General features: G+C 36.9%; 1 protein-coding gene across 5 annotated transcripts; it reads right to left on the minus strand.

The window, feature by feature from the left end:
• Positions 1–1,409: 1,409 nt before the first annotated feature.
• Positions 1,410–18,926, minus strand: GPATCH1 (G-patch domain containing 1). 5 transcript variants are annotated; one of them, XR_015259977.1, is made up of 21 exons: positions 18,822–18,926; positions 17,691–17,825; positions 17,336–17,421; positions 16,758–16,918; positions 16,307–16,404; positions 16,085–16,143; positions 15,444–15,689; positions 14,463–14,610; positions 13,643–13,722; positions 12,411–12,615; positions 11,496–11,783; positions 9,453–9,634; positions 9,039–9,166; positions 8,630–8,763; positions 8,084–8,281; positions 7,204–7,395; positions 6,031–6,141; positions 5,448–5,572; positions 4,779–4,924; positions 3,450–3,536; positions 1,410–1,519 (listed from the first exon to the last, which is right to left on the minus strand). XR_015259977.1 is itself a non-coding variant. In XM_086757856.1 (20 exons), the coding sequence occupies exons 1-20, from the start codon at positions 18,898–18,900 to the stop codon at positions 3,515–3,517; spliced, it is 2,817 nt and encodes a 938-aa protein (XP_086613982.1). In that variant the 5' UTR covers positions 18,901–18,926; the 3' UTR covers positions 2,974–3,514. The 5 variants fall into 5 exon arrangements, 4 of the variants coding, with proteins under 4 accessions (XP_086613982.1, XP_086613981.1, XP_086613980.1 ...); XM_086757856.1 differs by lacking the exon at positions 1,410–1,519 and having other exon boundaries at positions 2,974–3,536; positions 7,204–7,408; positions 8,100–8,281; positions 9,453–9,631; XM_086757855.1 differs by lacking the exon at positions 1,410–1,519 and having other exon boundaries at positions 2,974–3,536; positions 9,453–9,631.
• Positions 18,927–19,883: the final 957 nt, after the last annotated feature.

Genomic DNA, 19,883 nt, shown 5'->3' on the forward strand with positions numbered 1-19,883 from the left:
TTATAAAGATAAAATTTCTTAGACAGATTATCCCTTCCACACTTCAGGTAAGTGGCACGTTGTAGCCTTTCCAGCAAAATAAAAAAAAACATTCATGTATCTACTGTGCTTACAAAAATTAATGGATTATATTCTTGTTTGGGGTCTTGATTTCAGTCTACTTACATGTAAAACAGCTGAATTACAATTTGCTAAAGACAGAAAAATATAAGTTCCAGTTCTGAGTCCAGACAAAGCAGGAAAGCTAGGAACTACCAATCTGACAGTTATTAAACTGTAAATGTAAATAAGTAACACACCAAGATATATTTTTATTTCTCTTATCTACAATATTTGCTCCATATGTTTATGTACATTGGAACTGACCATTAAAAGACAGGACTGTCTTCACTCTAGACTTCTTGATTTCTTGGATCTAGCCATCCATAGCTCTTGGATAACATAATGGTGCTAATCCGAAAATGGCATGGACTTTTTATGCTTTTGGAGTTTTTTGGTTTGGGTTTTGTTTTTTTTGTTTTTTTTTTTTCCCAGTACATTTGAAAAAAGGCTTGGATTATGAGAATCTAATACGGCACTGGTAAGAAGTCAACACTTTAGATCCTTTATTCGTATTCGTATCAGATTAATTCGTATCTGTATTCGTATCAGATTAAGGCATTACTATAACTCATTACCAGTTCTTGAATCGAGTCATGACTGTTTAACAGACACCAGATCTCAATGCCTGCAATGTGTTTAACAGAGCTATATTGTCATTTGCTTCCATATAATTCAAGGGCTCACACAGCTACACGTCTCCAAGCTATCTTTTAGACTACACTGAGATTTGATCACCCTCAATCTGTACACTTCTTCTGTTCAGATCTCACTACTGCCCTACCCGGGGCGGCTAGAATTTCAGGGAAAGCCCAGCTAACTACACAAAACTTGGATGAGCAAGAAAATAGAGGGTGCAAATAAAGATTTAAATAAAAGGAAAAAGCAGGTGACAAGTTTGAAAACATCACAGCCATGCTGATAACACCTGTGTGATCCCTGACTTTTACTACTCCTCCACAAACACCTGTTTACATAAACAAGTCAGAAAAAGGAACTTTCAGAAGAAAAGAGTAAGCTTTGTGTATAAACTTACAGTTTTAAAATATTAATAAACTAGAGCTCTGATTCAGCGTATGCTACATATGCTTACAAGGGTCACCCTTTAACATCACAGAATATGTTCGAAGCATGAAATAGGAGTTTTACTATTTATCTGTGACTGCAAAAACATCTACAGTTGCTATTTTTAAACTTCAGCAGGCTCTTTGATGATTCAGTCAATCTTCATACCTGTATAACATTCCTCTTTTGATTTCAGCTCTAAGATTTACTTTTTTAATTTGTTGTTGTTGTGTTCATAACATACCCAGAGCTTCACTCTTCTATCGTAAGAGCATGAAAGTATTTTTGTGTCTTCAAAGCAAAAATGGCAGGAGCTCACAGTGTCACTGTGTCCTCTCAGGATTTTAAATTGGATCTGTAAAGAAACACAGTAAACTTTAGTAGTGTTTTCCCTTGAAATTATTTTTGATAGCTTAGGCCACGAGGGGGAGTATGAAAGCAAGAATCAGAGGAGAATAAAAATTTTAAGCTCCACTTGTCTGAGAAGAGTTCACATGCTCTCCTTGGTACTAGCTTGGAGCAGATTTACCAAATCTGACAGAGAAAGAAAAGGTTGACTGATGTGGATTTCATTTTTACTTTTCTGGAGGGAAAGGTTTGCTTTGGTTTCCAATTTGTATTCCTCTTATGAAAAGTAATATTTAGCTTTAAATGTCATGAAGTCCCTCTCAAGTCTTTCAAACTGGTTTTCCTTGATTCTGGCACACCAAAGGGCAGCACATCAAGCTCTCAGGCCACATGTTTTAGCCAAGCGCGTTACAAATTTTGTCAGAGATAGTTTTAAGAGGCTTTTCTTCAGTCATTTAGAAGTTTGCTCATAACTATCCTGCATGTGTTTCTGTGGAGAGAGCTAACAAAAAACCAGCCGCCTTGAGCCTTAACCACACGTAGAGCGGCACACAGCTCTTCAGCCCTCAATTTTCTGCAGCCCCCGACCACCGCGCCCGCCCTGCCCTCCCAAGGCCAGGCCCACCCTCCCCGACCTACCTGCGCCGTCGGCTCATGGTCGCCTGTACGACTTTCCCTCGGGGAAGGCTTCGGCTCCGGGGGCGGCCCTAGGGCCAAGGGGGCCCCGCGGCTCCTCCCCGCCACCACCGGGCCCCCCGCGTTGCCCCCGGCGGCAGCGGGCCCCCCGAACCCGGAAAGCGGCGCCCAGGGCCCGGCCCCGCCGGCCGCCGCCGCGGAAGAGGCCCGAACGCGGGTTCGTTCCGCCCGCGCCCGCGTTCCTGCTCCGGCCCAAACAACTTGGAGGCTTTAGCAGGGGACAAACTCCGAGCAATTAGCGCGCAATGCAGTTGTCGGGTTTAATTTTTTTCCTGTAGCAGAGGCAACCTCAAGGCCAAATTTCTCATTTTTCCTTACATCACTCAAGTTTTCTCGTTGACTGTGCATTTAAAAACCCCACAATCTGTGCGTCAACACAAGACTATTATATCACTTTGCTCTCATCAAGAGCTGTCACAGAGCTGAGGATACCAAAAAATATATTAGATCAGGCCCCAGAGAACTGCCATCGACAACGGGAATTTCAGTTTAAGGCTTCTGTTCAGAGCTCTAAGTAGGAATATTCTTTGGATTTCCCTGTGCACCTGGAAAGTGAAGTTCTGTGGGTGTGTTTTAACTGCCTGATTATTCAAAAAGCAGTTCAGTATTATTTCATAGCTTATATTAAAATAATTCTACAAAGCGACAATTGCTTTTTAAATGTACTGCATTAAAAGAAAAGGGGTATAGTTACAGTTACATTGTAACTACATAAAATAGGCACATTATAGTACTGATCTTTCAGTACATTAGCCTTAATAACTTGTGTCAAAATGACAGTTTATTGGTTTAGATCTGCTATGGTAAATGCTGTATACAATCTGGAGATGTAAAAGTAACTCCAAGTACAGACAGATATTGCAATGTGAAATTCTGCATTAAACTCATTAAGAATACTTGCACCCCAATACACATTTTACATTACTTTAGTTTTTAACTTCCTAACTTAATTCAGACTGAAACTTACTCTCCAGCATTTCAGAGGTCCTAGGCAATGACTTGTCATACAAAACTGTTTTGTAATACTTAAGTTTATTAAAATACCTTGTTTTATGTTAATTAAAACTGCCTGCACTATTTCAGGTGATGCTGCCCAGAAAGGGGTCTTTTCAACATTCCATAATCCGTACATTTTGAACATACGAAGCATCACAAAATAAACATATGCACATTTACTTTCAAACAAATTCAATATGAATACAGTATCTTACAGTTATTCAAAGTATACATGATTGATCTACCATCATGGAGGAGATCAAAAATTTGAGATCAAGTCACACAGCACTGAAGCAAGCAAGCTCCCTCTTCAATACTGAAGTTGTTTTAATCTAAAAGGGAGAAAGAAAAAGAAAGAGGTCACACTGAACAGTAACATGCACATTAATAACATTTAATTACTTGAGTAGTTTCTTAAACCTTAGTTTGAGAGAGATCTGAGTTATAAGAGATAAAAACATTTTCTCTGTGATGTGAAGAGAGACATGCAAATGTGAAGATTTCCAAAATAACTGGTTGTACAAACAAGTCTATTTTGTGCAAAATGCAAAAAACATATTTTAGCTATCGGTAAATCAAATGAGAAGTAGTTTGGTTTTTTTAATAAGAAAACACCAATACCTGACTGCAGCCCAGTTCCAAAGCAATGGAAGGCAAGTGCTTTGTAGTGCCAGCCTTTCCTCTGTACCTGTCCAGTTCACTAAATACCTAGATCCCAATCATTTTGCCATTAGGCCAGCTGGATGTGGTATTTCAACAAATACCTTGAGACCTCTCCTTCAGCTAATAAGAGACACTAAACAGAAGCCAATGCAGTGACTGTGCCACATGGGGTGCACTTAAAGTTGACTATAATATGAGCAAGAGACAGTTACTTTTGCTTGTACTGTACTTCAAATGTGTGAGCAAACTGAAATTGCAAATCGTTCTTCTTCAGTTTTCACATTTCTGTTGGCACTACGTTGAAGTCTCTAGTTTATAAAAAATATAACAGCACAGTCTAAATTTAGCAGACACATACATGACTCAAGCATTCTTCTGCTTGCTTCACTGCTCCTCACTCAGTCACAGAATTATCTTAAAGGTCAATACCAGACAATGGATCAATTTGAATTGGATATTTTGCTCATTATCAACAAACCAAAGCAGACTCAAAACATTCTGAAGCAGACAATGTTACTTCCAATGTTTCCAAAAAAAGAGAAACAGACAAAGTAATGGAAATATGAATCACCACCTGCACTCGTTCAATTTTTAATTCCCATTCAAAATAACTTCCAAAAATATCAGTCATCTTTAACTATAACCTCCATTAACTAGCAGAGTTGTGTATTAAGTGCCCTTTACCTTAAGAGGCTTCTATCCTAAAATTAATTACCCTCTAGATTAAGATGTCTAACATTTGTAATTTTTCCTCACTTTATTAAAAAAAAACCTGAGCTGTATTTTATATTCATAGAGACTGGCTGATCCATATGGGCTGCAAATGGGTTTACTATAATGACAACTCATAAATCGAGGTATTGGTTATTCACTGCAAAATTTGCAAGTGTTAGAGTAATCCTTCCATTTACCTTCTTAGAAGTTCCTTGGGTGACAAGCCTGTGGTATCTATATCACTAAGGCTCTCACTGCTATCTGTGGTGTCTGAGCTGCTGTCTTTTTCTGATTTTTTATTCTTCTGTTTTCCTTTGTTTTTCTGTTTCTTATGTTTCTTTTTCTGTAAAAAGGAGATAAATAATTCCTTATTTCATTGTGAAAGACTTAGGTATTTCTGAAAACCAACAACAGTAAAAAGTTTATTTCAGTGTAGACTCCAAGCTTAAGTGAAACAGAACACTTAACAATGAGACTTTTCCACTTCTCAGACTGAGACAAAAAAAAAAAAGTAACAAAATCATTAGTTTCATCCCAAGCACTCAACCCCCCCAAAACAGAAATGTCATTATTATTATTTGTATACAAGCTATGAATTATATGCAGTTACCAAAATATGTCTCACATCTTCAGCATACAATGTTAAACTACTCAAAATATTGTATCTGTGGTCACATTGTATATACAGATAAAGCAGCTTCCTAGTTGGATAATTTTCTGTTCTGAAGTTCAGGTTTCAAGAAATCTGAGAAACTCGGTTGCTTAAGTTCTAGTCCCAGTATATCTATTTTCTACAACCTAGTATAAATAACAAGTTTTAATTAGCAGATGAAAGAATCAATAAACTGTTTGTTTAAATTAAATACCTTTTCCTTTTTGTGTTTGTGTTCTTTCTTAGTCTTGTGTTTCTCTCTGTTCTTTCTATGTTTTTCTTTCCTACTAGGCCCAGGAAAACTTGCTGGCACCACTGGTTCTTGTTGCCAAGTAAGGCCTAAAGTAGAAAGCAAATGCAGAAACAAACAAACAAACAAAAAGACACAAAAATGGGCAATCGTATTATTAAATGCTGTATTACTTTTAATCTAATAGGATAGTTTAAAACAAGCCACAAACCTAAGCTGTCAAATGAAAATGAAGTGTCTAAAAACTCCTAACTGCAACATTCCTACTGTAATTAAATGCCTTTTGTTATTAAAAGAAATTGCAAGACTGGTCTTTATTTTCACTACAATTTTTTATCGTTGCCTCTACAGACCTACAACAAAATTGGTACACAGGCAAAGAGGTTCCTGCTAGTGGATCACAGCATTTGCTGACGTCAGTTGACAAAACACAGGCATTAAAGAGGTGAAGTAACTATTCACAAATGCTTTTTTAAGATAAATATTGTATATCTTACATACAACTTCAATGTGCAGAATTTACACACTAGAAGTCTACAGTACCTACCAGAAGAAAAAGCTGGAGGCAACTTTGGTCCAAATTCCTCTGCTGCATCCAGTTCTGGCTTTGAAGTAGGCAACAAAGAAGGGCTAGGATCAGTTGTAGCAGCTACATTATCTACAAAAAACAAACAAACAAACAAAAAAACTTCTTTATTTGAAAGGAAAAGAAGATAATATTTTTTTCCAAAAAGTGCTGAAGAAAGTTAAAGGGAGGCTTTCTGAAAACCTCTAAATAAGTAAATTGATCAGCATCCTGTATCTCTGTGGACTGCTCTGGCCAACTGGATGGCTGACATTCTGAAACGTCAACATACCGTTGGGTTTTTTTTTTCCTTTATTATAAAGAATTACCTTTTACACCATACAATTACTAATTAGTATCAGTGCATGTGTTTGCTTTCATTTAGTAACACAGTACTAGTTTTCCATTACTTAGAATGAATAAAAGATTCCACGAGATGTATAAAGTTAACAAACACTAAAATGTTAACAGAACCAACTGTGACAGTAAGTGGACAAAGAATTTCCACTGTAAGCTAAGCACACTGTACATTTTGTTAATTTAATGACATCCTGAAAATATGGGAAGCTTTTACAACTTGCTTATTAAATTTATTCAGAAGTAGAGTAAAAGATTGTCTTCTCCCTCTCTTGTGGAAGCATTCAGGCAACTTTTATAACTAGAATACAAATAAAATTCAACTTTTTGATGTCTTACTATAATTATTTCAACATTGTATTTTACTGGAATGTCAGTATTTACAGAGTGAATTTAAAGAAAGTTAGTTATTTCCAAATTTGTCAAATATCTACCACAAGACTGTCATAATTTATCAATCTACCTTACAATTTATCACAGGTACAAAAGTTTCCCTGTATTTCTCAGTGAAGATGCTCTTACATGAGATGTTTTGTTCCCCCTCACTGTTTAACAAGCATATTCCATATGGCAGTTTGCTTGTAAAATCTACACAAGACACACTGCAATGTAAACAACACTGTAATATTCAAGGCCCTATTCAGTGCTGTATTATTCACATTTTCTACATGCCCAGCTCCACCAATGCCAGATGATCCGCACAAGAGCATAGCACTGTCCTAGCAATTCTGGAGTATCTGATTCATAAAGGAAGCTTTTACAAGATGTTTAAAAAAATTAACACCCATTAAGTACTACCTTGTACATTAGATGAAGAACCATCTGGTAGATCAATTTGCTTGGTGGTTTCTGAATCTGTTACCGAAGTAGCTGGTTGCTGTTCTTCATCACTCTCTTCTTCAGAAGAAGATGATTTTTCATCTGAGGAACTCACAAAGATGGCCTTAAATAAGTCCATGGATGGTCTGCATTCTTCTTCCTCATCTTTATCTTCATTAGCTACCTGCAAAACAGCATTATAACAAACTATATTTAAACACTAAAGAAATTAACACTCTCTCTCTAGTGAATAATAACTTCAAACCTGCTGGCATGCAATTACAAAACACTCAAATATCACAACAGGTGTGAAATATACAATCTTAGGAACCGCTAATCCAGAATAGTAAGCCTCTGAAACACTGTTAACTAAGTTAATGTTCTGTAAAGGGTAGTGCAATTTCTGCTACACAGACAGTTGAAAATAGATCCCTAGATATAATAAATTCTAATTTATTAATTCAATCTTCAATTATACACTACTAAATTTAAGCAAAAGGAAGACATCACCCTTCTCGCCAAAGTATGCGCCCTCCTCCATTCAAAGCAGAAAAAAAATATATTCTGTGCCTGTGAGCAAAGTGAGTATAAGGGACTCTATTTAACTCCCAGACTGCTGAGCTACAGTTTCTCTCTTAAGCTGCTACTTCGTGTATTGTCATACTTGCTGTCCTTGTATGTTGTAAATATTTTGCATTTCAGAGGTATAACCTCAAAATTCTTCAAAGTACAATCTCACATCTTTGCTTATCCTGAGTTGGCTCTTCTGCACATTGATCTGTATTAAAGCAATTAATATATTACCCAACCTTACTGCAGGGTTGTGAAGGTTTACAGCTATTCCCCTTTAGGTTCAAACACCGTTGTAAACTCACCTCAGTGGGAACAGCTTCACTCGGCCCAGTTCCAACTTCTTCTGTTGCAGGCCCTGCCGGCGGCGGCTGCTGCTGCTGCTGCTGCTCAGCTTTTGATCTAGCAAGACTAATGAATTCACTGATTGAATCTTTTTTCTCCTTCTCTTTATCTGACACATCCCATCTTGAAGGTTTCTTTGGTTCTAAAAATGTCCCAAACATTTGAATTAGTTGCATGTCAAGTTATCCTGCATTTCATGGCCTACTTGATTTTAAATTACTCTACTTCTTCAGTATAATTTAACATTTTAAAAATCTTTCTAATGAGTGAGTATCTGACCTGTAAAGGTCTTCTAGATAGAAGAAATTAGTCTAATATCACTGACTTCAGTTTTTATGTCACTGAATATATTTTCAATTTATTTGTTTGTTTGGAGTTTTTTAAATAATAAAAAAAAAACCAGGCAGGTAAGTTCTCAATGACAAAGATATGCTTTTTCTATACTATTATCTCATTTAGAGCTAAACAAATAAAGTAACAACAAACTTACTGTTGGAATTGTTACTCTGTTGCATTTTTTCATTTGTTGCTTGAGTTGCAGATGTGGTAGTCTCAGGCAGAGTTAAGAAATTAAACACGGAGTACTTGTCTCGTTTCACTTTTGGTAACCCAACAATGGAAGAACTAGAGGGAAATAAAAATGTTTGCTGATTATTGTTTTCAACACAGAAAGGGCCTCAAATAATCTATAACAAGCTGAAACACCTACAATAGTCCTTAAAATGCATACTGTTTTGTCAGAGATCACCGTGTTTAACGAGGCAAATAAAAACATTAGGCAGTTCTATATTACATCTATTATGTCACAAAAAGAAAATACCAAGCCAGATTTTCCACAAGCATATGAAAAAATCAGAATTTTCAAAAAGTGTTAGAAGTATCAGTATCAATCATCTTACTCAGGATATGGATCAGGAACATTAAATCTTTTACACAACAGCTTTTCAGGATGCCATTCAAACTTGTCTCTTGTGAGTTTGCCAAACATCTTCATCTTCACAGCAGTTTCCTTATCGTCAATATCATTCTAAAAAAGTCAAACATTTATAGCTGCTAAATAAGTAACAACTTACAGAATTTACTATTACTGTTGTAAAACTTAAATATTTATGTTTCTGTCCTGTTCTTAAGTGTAGTTTAAAAAAATCACTGCTTGGTATGCAGTGAGTATTTTCACAAGTTTGCTAAATAGAAGGGGAGCAAAACATTAACATTATTATCTACAAAAGTTTTAAAGAAAAATAATTTTGAAAGTCGGGGTTAAAGCAAAAATTCCAGTTCCAATGTACTAAAATACTGTAAATAGCATGTACCTCTTGGTCCCGAGGAACTTCGACTTTGTCAACATCATCTTCATATTTGGCCCGCGTAAACCTAGATGACAGTGTTGAATTTGAGGTTTTGTAGAACATTGCTGCACGGAAGAACTCCTCTTGTTCTCTTCCTCGCTCCCATTCTGTCATACTCGGGTCTAAATAATGCTCCAACGTATCTACTGTAAGATAAGTAGAGAAATGCTTAGCAGAGATTACAGCTTGCTTAGGTCTGATGCTTTTCAAACAAAAAATAAAATAATAAGCAAACATCCTTGCAAGTATTTAATGAGTATTTAGTTTAAGGATAGTATTAATCTCAACTATGTTATTCCTTGATAAGAGGTAGGTTTTCAAGAGAGCAAGAATGACAGCATTTGCCAAGTACAAGATAGATATTTTAAATAATTTCACCTGTAATGCTGACTCCTTACTCATTGCCCTCTAAGGAATGTTCAAAATACTTAATGTATTTTGTAAGTGTTTAAGACAAAAAGTATAATTCAAAGCTTTAGTAAATAACTAAAACAGGGAACAAAAAACTTAACTAGTGAGTAAGCCTGGCCAGGCTTTGGTAACTTCAAGGGGCTTCCTGGTATATAAGGTGCTCGCTGATAAATATAGAATTTGGACACAGGTTTTTGTAAAAAAATATCGTGTTTAAAGCAACGAGTTCACATTTGCTCCAATAAGGAATATGAAATAACACCAGCCAAGCAAAGACAACCTTACAAATAGAATCTCATTCATTCAAGTTATTTAAATATTTCTGCATTTTCATCATTATGACTATGGATGCACTTACAGGTCATAAGAGGATTCTCAGTTTTACACAGGGAAAAATCCTGTCCTGAACAGAGGAATTATGGGTTCAAAGCTCACGTAGTCTGTCCCAATGCAGTAACCAGAAGAGGCTACTTACCAGAAAAATATTTTTTCATATAGTGAAAAGGATTATTTAAAAAAAAAAAAAAAAAATCCTAACCAAGGTTTTCTACCTGACACTATACTCTTTCCTCTGGAAAACTTTGATGGTGTCCTTTTTCTTCTTCTCCAAACCCCTCTGTACTTTAAAATTAAGTAACAAACCAATCCTTACTTTTTTTTTTTTTTTTAGTTTTAAGACAATCTAGATTTACCTGCTGCTGCTGATCTCCCTAGATCAAATTTCAGCTTTTTATGCCTTACAGAAAAATCACTATACTGGGGAACTCACCACAAGGCATCATAAGTACCTGGTTTAATGTAAGATACACCACAGTATTATTTAATAGCAAAAACCTAAACAAATTGGAAGGAGACAGAAAGAGCACAAAAAGAGCAGATGAAGGGGCTTGGAGTTTCTTTGCGTTGACTAAGAGCTGTGCACGTATGCTATGATTTTACAGCCACAAATTTCTCTGAGAAGAGCATAAGTGACAGTAGCAGCCTGAGTATCCAAAGGACGTGTAATACAAACTCTGACAAGTGTGAACTACTTCATTCACTTTAGGGTCCTTATCTCTTCTGTGAGTGCAGGGTATGGGTTTTCTTTTGATTTTTCCTGTCTTGTGTGGGAAAAGGCAAAAAAAATTGCCGTTCTATTGTGACCTGTTAATCTTTCTGCTTTTGTAGGATCTTTACTCCTCAAAGAGAAAAACAAAATGAAAATGTTTGTTCCATGTGTAGTTCATGGTCCTGGCCAAAGCTGAAGTCTACTTTGGCAAATGAAAGAATGGAAACCCCAAAATACAGGCAATTAAGTGGAAAATCCTGGAGAACTTCACTTCTGCTACAGCATAAAAGTATGAAATGTGATGCCTAAAATCAAGTCTTGCTGACACTTCAATTACTGAGCAGTTTTCCTGAAGTCAACACAATTAAATATCAGTAAAAACTTCTTTTCAATATTGGCCCTAAAAATAAATGCTGTGGAATACAGGAAGAGAACTCATAGTGAACATAAAATGTACGAGGATGGAAAATGGGAGCAGGAGTGAGGTAGGGAAATCAAGAAATATTTTTAGAGAAAATTAAAACGTCAGGATTGATCTCTTCAGTTACCTTTTTCTCCTTGTTTAAGACTTTTCACAAAACTTTCATATCTTTTTTGCTTTTCTGGATTTCTTGCAAATGGTTTGAAGTCACTAGAACCAGCATTTGCTAATTGCCCCCCCAACAACGTTTGCCATTTGCGAGAAGCATCCTCTGGAGAGACTGGTTGGAATCTGCTATTTTGTGACTGCTGAGGCAACATTTTTGCTTTCATTTGTTGTTCAGATGCTTGTTTCACTTCTTTGAGTCTTTGTCTGTCTTTCTCTGACAGATATTCCAATACAGAAGGAGCCGGACCTAGAACCAAAAAAAGCAGTAAGAGATGAACAGAAATTAAAAATTACTACAACTATTTCTGTCATTTCAGTGGAGGAAAAAAGCCTACCAATATACATATGCATAGAGATTCAGAGAAAATGCTCTTAAACATTTCTATAATGTCAAAGATAGCAGATAAAAAATTGACCACTATTGCATCTTTCATGCTAATTGCCACACCTTTACATATTACTTTGTAAACTTCTCTATTGTAGATAGAAACGTAAACCACATTTACAAATTACCTTTTTAGTGAATTTGCATGTATTTCAGTGAAACCTCATATTACAGGGGAAAAAAAAACCAAAACAAAACTTCGCAGTCTACTATATTCCAAATTCATAATAAGGCTATGAAAAGGAAAAAAAAGACAACAAAACACAATCCCATACATACTTTTGATCTTTAAAATATTTAAGTAAATGAAAGTACAGGCAGATATGTCAACAATTAATCTGTTGAGATGAAACAGAACAATGAGAAGGTATTCTTGCTAATCCAATTAGATGTAATATTTTTATTTTAGAAAATAGTATTCAAGGCTAGACCAAATTTTTACTGTTATATAACAAACACAAGCAAGAGTGTGGTCACATATATCAATACCTTTTAGACCAGCCTCTCCTAGTAGTTCCCTCCTCTGAGACGCATTCAAAGCATGCCTGCTTTGTTGTGTCGTATCACCCTGAAGTTTTCCAGTTGATTCCTCTAATGCCTTCTGTAAATGGCAGTTTTCATTCCCAGCTGCTATCACAGGCCGAAAGTAATGGACTGGTCTGTAATTTCGTGGCAGGTCTGGTGGTGGATAAATCTTGGCAGGGGGACAACAAAACAAAAATCCACTGAGAGAGATACAACTTTGTATTTAACACTTACAAATGTGTTTCAAAGAGTAACCTCAATCTAAAAATTCCTCAATTTACTTAGAAATAGGTATTACAAGCTACTGATTCTTTTAGACCTAATCAGTAAGTGGCATTATAATACAAACTTTGGGAAAAAAATATACTGTTAATATGTAATGATTACGAAAACCAGGAAAACATACAAATCAAGCCGCAGCAAAATTAACAAGTCTTAACATGTATTGCTTTTATTTGAAAAAATGCTCTTGGCTTAATAATTAAAAAAAAACCCACAAACAACCCAAACCAGAAGTCACATGACTTAATAAATTAACTGGACTATTGAGCACTTCTGTGCTTACTGTATTTTAATAACTTTCAAAGTCCTTTTCCCCCCCACTTTCTTAATTCAAGCTGTTACTTCACAGGTTATCCCTGTGCCTCCTAAACGATGCAATTTTATATACCATGCAAATATTCTTCCTTTTTTCTCATTAGAAAGAGGACTATGTCACACAATTGTTTGTTATTCTAATTTATGCAACTGTATATGACATAAATTATGCAAACCTGATAATAAAGCTAACAAATTAGCACGTCATCAAAACAGAGAAGTGCATGAAGCACAGGGCCTGGTTTTTACAGAAAACCTAATGTTACGTCTGAAAGATCTAGAAGCAAAATATACACAATTTTTCATTTCAAATTTAAATCAAACCATTCTTTCAACTTTATGCCAAATAACAGTGGATAGTGTGGAAGGCATTTGCTCAAAGCCTGTACATAGGCAATTCATCCAATAGTCTGACCAACTTTAGGTTTGTATTGAACAGCCTCCAACACTATCATTTTGCTGACTTAGCAATCTTTATTGCTGACCAGAACTTTTGTTTCTAAGAACATCAAGAACATTGAGCAACAGTAAAGTCCACACAGCTCACATATCAATTTACTAATGTTATTCTTAAAATAAAAATATCAGTATCTGCTTACCTTGCTTGGAGTTGACGATTTTGATGCCAAGGAAAACCCATCCAAGATTTTGCCTATATATTTAACTTCTCTTTCAGACCCTACAAAATAACCATAGAGTTGGTCAGTATTTAAAACACGTATGTTTTGCAAAAAGCATATTATCTGAGTATTTTCCATTTTGCAATACATTTTACAGACCATAATTGTAGTTCTTTGTCTTCACTGCCTTTCATTTAAAATCAAGGGTTCTGAATCTGGATTAGTATTATACAGCCAAAAAACTAATACCAGAGAGATTGCTGCAAGATGAACATGGCTAACAGTGAGGCAACAGTACCACTACTGTGCATAGCTAACATCATGAGTGCCATTGGAGTACCTGTTGATGTCAGTTGTACATACAAATCACTACAGTATTTCATGCACTTAAAAGTTCCACTAAAGTGGTATCAAGATAAAATCTACAAATGTTATTTGAAAACACACATTAAAAAAATTATCTTTGCAAGTATTGGATCATATTTCATAGTTACGATTCACAATAATTTACATTTGTTTCCTTCAATGGAGCTGAACACTGTCTCACAATGCAGCACATATTGCCCTTTTAAAAAATATAATTTGAGGGTTTAATCTACATTGGGATAAGTAGAGCACTTTGGAAATTATTTCCAGATTTGGACACTTCAATATAGAAGGAAGCCTAGATGAAGTTTCAGATATCAGGGCCAGAAGATATTAGTCCCCTGAAAATTAAAATATTTGGAAAAGAGAGACTCTTTTTTTGTTCCCCAAATATACATTACACTGGCTCTTTAGATGGAACTACAGTTCTTACTTTTTTTTGATTTATACTGCTTAGGCGCTGTCCAGCCATACAAGCCATCTCCAGGTTCCTCATCTTTTAGAACTGTATCATATTTTGACAGTGTTTCAGTTGCATAAATATCATCGTCTTCCTCCTCTAAAGCTCCTACGCCAAAAGCCTAAAATATATTTTAAATAAAAATAATGAGAATCTAAAAGTATTATTTTTACACTTTTAAGTCACATGTCAGAACATATCTGCATGTATATCAATCCATTTCTATTACATAAGATGTCCAGTATATATACATACTGGGAAAAGTGTACAGCTTCACAAATAGAAGTGCTACCAACTAGTGAAAAACAAACAAAGAAGCCAACTCCATAAAAAACTTCACTGAACATAAAAGAAAACACATTTCACTCCCTTGGCAGGGAAGGACAGTGAGTCTGGTCTGTACAGGATGAGGACAGCAGCCTAATTCCACAAGGTAACATCTGCAGCATGACTAAGAGCAGGTTAAGTTCTCAAAAGGAAAAAAAAAAAAAAAGTAAGTTGGCATGAAAATTAAAGTAGTGTAATTCCCAGAAATATAAACTGCTGCTGCTTCTATGTAAGAACTACAAATACTATGGAGGGAAGCAAAAGCTCTCTAGCTGACAAATTAAACATTACTGAAAGTAAAATAGACAAAAAAATGTAAACTAAAAAACATATTGCATATTAACTTTCTTTAATCAAAGTCACACAAGAATTTTCTCCTCCCAACTATTCACAGTGAGGTATTTTAGGGTTCTCTAACAATATCAATAAGTGAAGGCATTTAAGACTTCTAAGGATTTGCCTACATCTTCATATTAAGCAAAACAATAAAAAACTCCTGTTCCAAAACCACACTTATGATTTCTTACAATAACCCTACAATTATGACATGCCTTCCACAGAAGAAAAAACAAAATTTATTTAGATGTTACTGCAGTAATAATAAAATGCATTTAAAAATGTCCTTACCTGACCTGTAATACCTAGTTTTCTTCCTTTACTGTGTCTCAGCTCACCAAGTAAATTGCCTGTGTCTTCAGAACCACCTGTGAAAAGATTCAAGTGTTCTCTTCCAGATACACCAAACAAAGCTTGTGAGGGGTCCAAACCCTTATAGCCAAGTCCATGGACATTCTCTTTTGGAGTCACATCTACAGGCATTACATCTTTTGGTGCAAATGTCACGTTCTCTGGCTGGTATTCATCCTCTTCATCCTTGTACAAAATAAAAGTATAATAACAAGCAAATATGACTAATAGTTTTGTCTGTTGAGCTTTTACAACATTTAGTTAACATAAGACTAGGCAAGTTTGCATTTCCTAAATTACATATTAAAATATGTATGAACTACATCTACTTAGGCAGCAAAAGAATAAATGTAGCTACATTAAAACCTTTTTTTTTTCTCACAAGAAGCATAATAAATATTTATGAATACTTTTAACAAAACTTGAAACTGCATGTTATAATACTGTTCAAAAACACCAAAGAAGTTTGTTTGGTTTTTTGGTTTGGTGGGTTTTTTTTTTTGTTTTTTTTTTTTTTTTATATAAGTGTGTTGGCACACATTCTTACATAAGTCAAGAAACAACTTTTGCCTGTTCAATACCTCAGAGCCCTCAGACAGTCCAGGTGGCAATGCACAACCATATACTTTCACTGTAGGATCTGTAAGAGACATAAGAGCACCATATTAAACTACAGTTCTTTATTAAATTTCTCTAAGATTGAAGAAACAGATCAAATAAAAAGAGCCTTTAAAATGAACTTTCTAATCAGTCTATAAATGCTAACTTCCTATTAATGAGTACAGGAACTACATTGAACTTACCAGGTTTCTGCCTGCGTGGCTTTCTTTTGACTCGCGGTCCAATTCCTTGTCCTTCTTTCCAGCCCATTTTCCGTAACAGTTCAACTCCAACTGTTATTCTAAGAAGAAAACAAAAGGAAAAAAATTACCTCAAACCACATATTTAATATTTCTTGAGAAATAATAGACATATATACCATTTGAAATTACGTTTTTATACCCCACTTTAAAATAAAATCTGAATATATGAACACTTGTATATACACTACATCCTAGTTTGTAAATGTTTACCTGGTACAAGTCTGCACATACTAAACAAAAAAAAACAGGTGGAAGCCACTCTGAACGTGTAACATTGCAAGTCTTCCAGTCTCTTTCACAGACTATTGTGGTCAAACATTATTTTTCTAACCAATACAACACTTCTAAGTGAAAGGAATTTTTCAGTTAACTTTTATTTACATTTACTTACTTTGATGGTCCTATTAAATCATCAAATGCAGTAGTTCCTGGAATGGCAGCAACTACTCCTGCAATCTGTCTAGCTTTCTCTTTTATTCTGTCTTTGGCTTTGGATGCAAAATCATCCGTGGTTGTAATATCTTTTGGTGCTATCCCAAATTCACTAAGATCCTGTAAAATATAGACAAAGTGGAAAAAATGAGATTAAAAATATGTTTCCCTCAACTGCCTACATACTGTAAAGGAAAGAAAACAGGATATGACCCTCATATTGGCTACATTTTTCAAGTCATTTATGTACTTGCTTTTTCAGTAACTTGAATGGTCATATTTTAAACAGCTTCAAAAGTTTCTGTATTTTCTGAAAGGGTTGAGTTCGAGGTTTTTTTAATATTGAGATTACAGGAGCTTCTTAAGTGAATCTATGAAACAACCTATAGAACCTACCAGTATAACACTGTATACAAGAAATAATTTTAAAGTTATTTACATTTTTGCTATTTAAGTTCTTTATAAGATTTCATTGCCTAGAAAACCTGCTGCCATGGCAACTACTTCCAACAAATTTGTATTCCTTTCTAAATTTACCTCTTCATCCATGAAGTCTTCTGGTCCAAGAATAGTTCTGTCTGCTCTCTTCTGCCGTGATGATACAAAAGCTGAAGGTGTCCATCCTTTAAAGAACATAAATTATCTAAGTAAGGTACTGTAAACTGCAACATAATATTTACAAACATTTCAACATTAAAGATACATCAAGGGAACATGCATAAAACTAGAGTCCAAAAACTCACGGGGAAATAATTTCAACAATACTTTTTCAACTATTTACAGTATAATGAATAACAGCAAAAAAAAATACTTAATGACAATTGATTTGTTTTCACTAACATTAAATTATGTCATCGATTAACCCTTCTAAGAAGACAGAAAAGTATCTAACCTTCCTTTGTTCCAACAGTGTTAAAGTAACCAGCAGAGAAACCACCAGTAAATGCTCCATGGAAACGCTGATACCGTCCCTTTGCATCTTTAACAGTCTGTTCTTGAAGAGGAACTGGCTTTTTAATTCGTTCACCTACAATCAGATAGATCAGAAACTAACTCACAACATTGCATTAAGAATGGACTCTCCACTTGCTCCAGACACCATTTCTTCCTTGCAATTAAGAACTGGATTACATAGTAGCCACCCTGAAGTGAAAAGCATCAGCAGTTTACATTTATTCCCATCCTACTTTAAACATCTATATACATTGTTGATGTACACTGCTAAAGTAAAAGCATGAAGCGTTCAAAGAGAAATCCTAAATTCTAACAAGTTCTGAGGAATTTTTTTTTTCCTGTGAAAGGACACTTTTAGTTGTTAAGTATGCAAGACCTCTGACAGGATTTAATCACTTAAGTAACTGTCTTGAAAAATTACACATCAGAAGCATCCAAAACTGAAACACAACACATAACACTGACATAAACATTTCCATCTTTTAAACAATTTTTATATGAATTAAGTGACACGGACCCAGAAATCACAGCTATACAGAAATCCTTGGATTATGCGAGTCCATCTCATGAATAGGAGGTTCACACTAGCATAACTGCATACACTTGTGCTGTTATATTTGAACTCCACTTTTTATTGACACTTGGGGAAAGGACAGGAAGAAATACACATCCAGTTCCAACCAGAACCGTGCCGGCACAAACCCTGGCGTACCCCAGGCCCACACCCACATGCCAGAAACCAGTGTAGTGCTGGTGGACTTTTTTACACTCCTGTCGCAGGAAGCCAGCCTGCCTGGCCTTCCCAGACTGATTTACCAATCTCCCAGGGCCGGTGCCAGCACTCCTCTCGCAGGCCAGCACGGCTGCCAAAGCAACCTGTACGCCCCACGGTAGCAGGAGAAGCAGGAGACAGGTCTGCGCTGGGCCCCCACACGCCACAGTAAAGGCCGTAAGGAGCCGGACAGCAGCCCCGGGCCGGGCCCTCCGGGACAGCCCCGTCCCAGCGCCCACTGCAACGTATGCCAGAACTACCGAGGAGGAGCAGGCGAACTCCCTAGGGACCACTTACCCTCCTGCAGCGGCTGCAGCGCGCTCCCATAGCTCACCAAATCCTCCTCGTCGCTGTCACTCGACTCCACCGCCGCCATATTGCAGCGACGGTGGCTCGCGCAGGACAAAGCCGCGTCACGTGAGGGGGCGGGGCGCAGCCCGGTGCGCTGGGGCGGGGGCCCGGGGGCGGCGTCTGGAGGAGGCAGGGGCCTGGCTGCCCCCGCCTAGCCTCGTGCTCCGCTCAGCGCCGGCCTGCGCTGCCCGCCGGTGCCGGGCCGGGCCGCCGAGCCCACAGCGGTGGCGAGGGCTCTTCTCGGTCCCCCTCGACGCGGGGGGAGCTGCGGTGAAGCGGGGCGGGCAGGGCGGTGAGCGGAGCCTGCCCAGGCCGGGCGGGGCCTCTCCCGCGCTGCTGGTGCCGGTGCAAGAGGTTACAACCGGAGCGCTGTCAGCGAGCGTGAAAGTGAGTAACGGTAGAAAATGTCAAACGCGGGATAACCCGTGGCCGCTCGATCTGCTGCCTCGAAACACCTAACGCACCGGATCAGGCCCGCTCGCAGAACAGCTCGGGGCTAGGACGGGGACAGCGAACGTCTGTGAAGCTGATTTTATCTGGACGGAGGCGTAAACAGAACTCCACCCTGAATCGCTGTGACCAAGGGAGGTGTGGATTTAACTGAGTTACAGTCTTTAGCAGATAACATGGCAAAACTTGGTTAACCGTGTTCTTTTACGAGCCGTAAAAAAAAAGAACATGCACAGGAATCTGTGCATTCAAATTTTTATTAAAAGAGCTTCATCCTTCCGTGCTCTCAGGTCGCTCCGCATCTCTGAGGAGCCTCGTATCACGAGGGAAACTTTTACTGAATACATTTTATACAAAGACCACATAAAAACCAATAAGTATTTTCTGGTAAGACCCAAGTGTTCAAAATTTGGATTTTAATTTTGTGGTTTTCCACAGTGTTACCAATGAGAAAATAATACGTCGATTTTGATTGATTTGATTTCTCAAGCTTATATTTTACCTTAATACTCTGATTCACTACAAGCACAATATATTATAATTAAAAAAAAAAACCAA

The sequence above is a fragment of the Chlamydotis macqueenii genome, chromosome 13 (genome assembly GCF_036417535.1).
Source record: "Chlamydotis macqueenii isolate bChlMac1 chromosome 13, bChlMac1.mat, whole genome shotgun sequence".
Taxonomy (NCBI): domain Eukaryota; kingdom Metazoa; phylum Chordata; class Aves; order Otidiformes; family Otididae; genus Chlamydotis; species Chlamydotis macqueenii.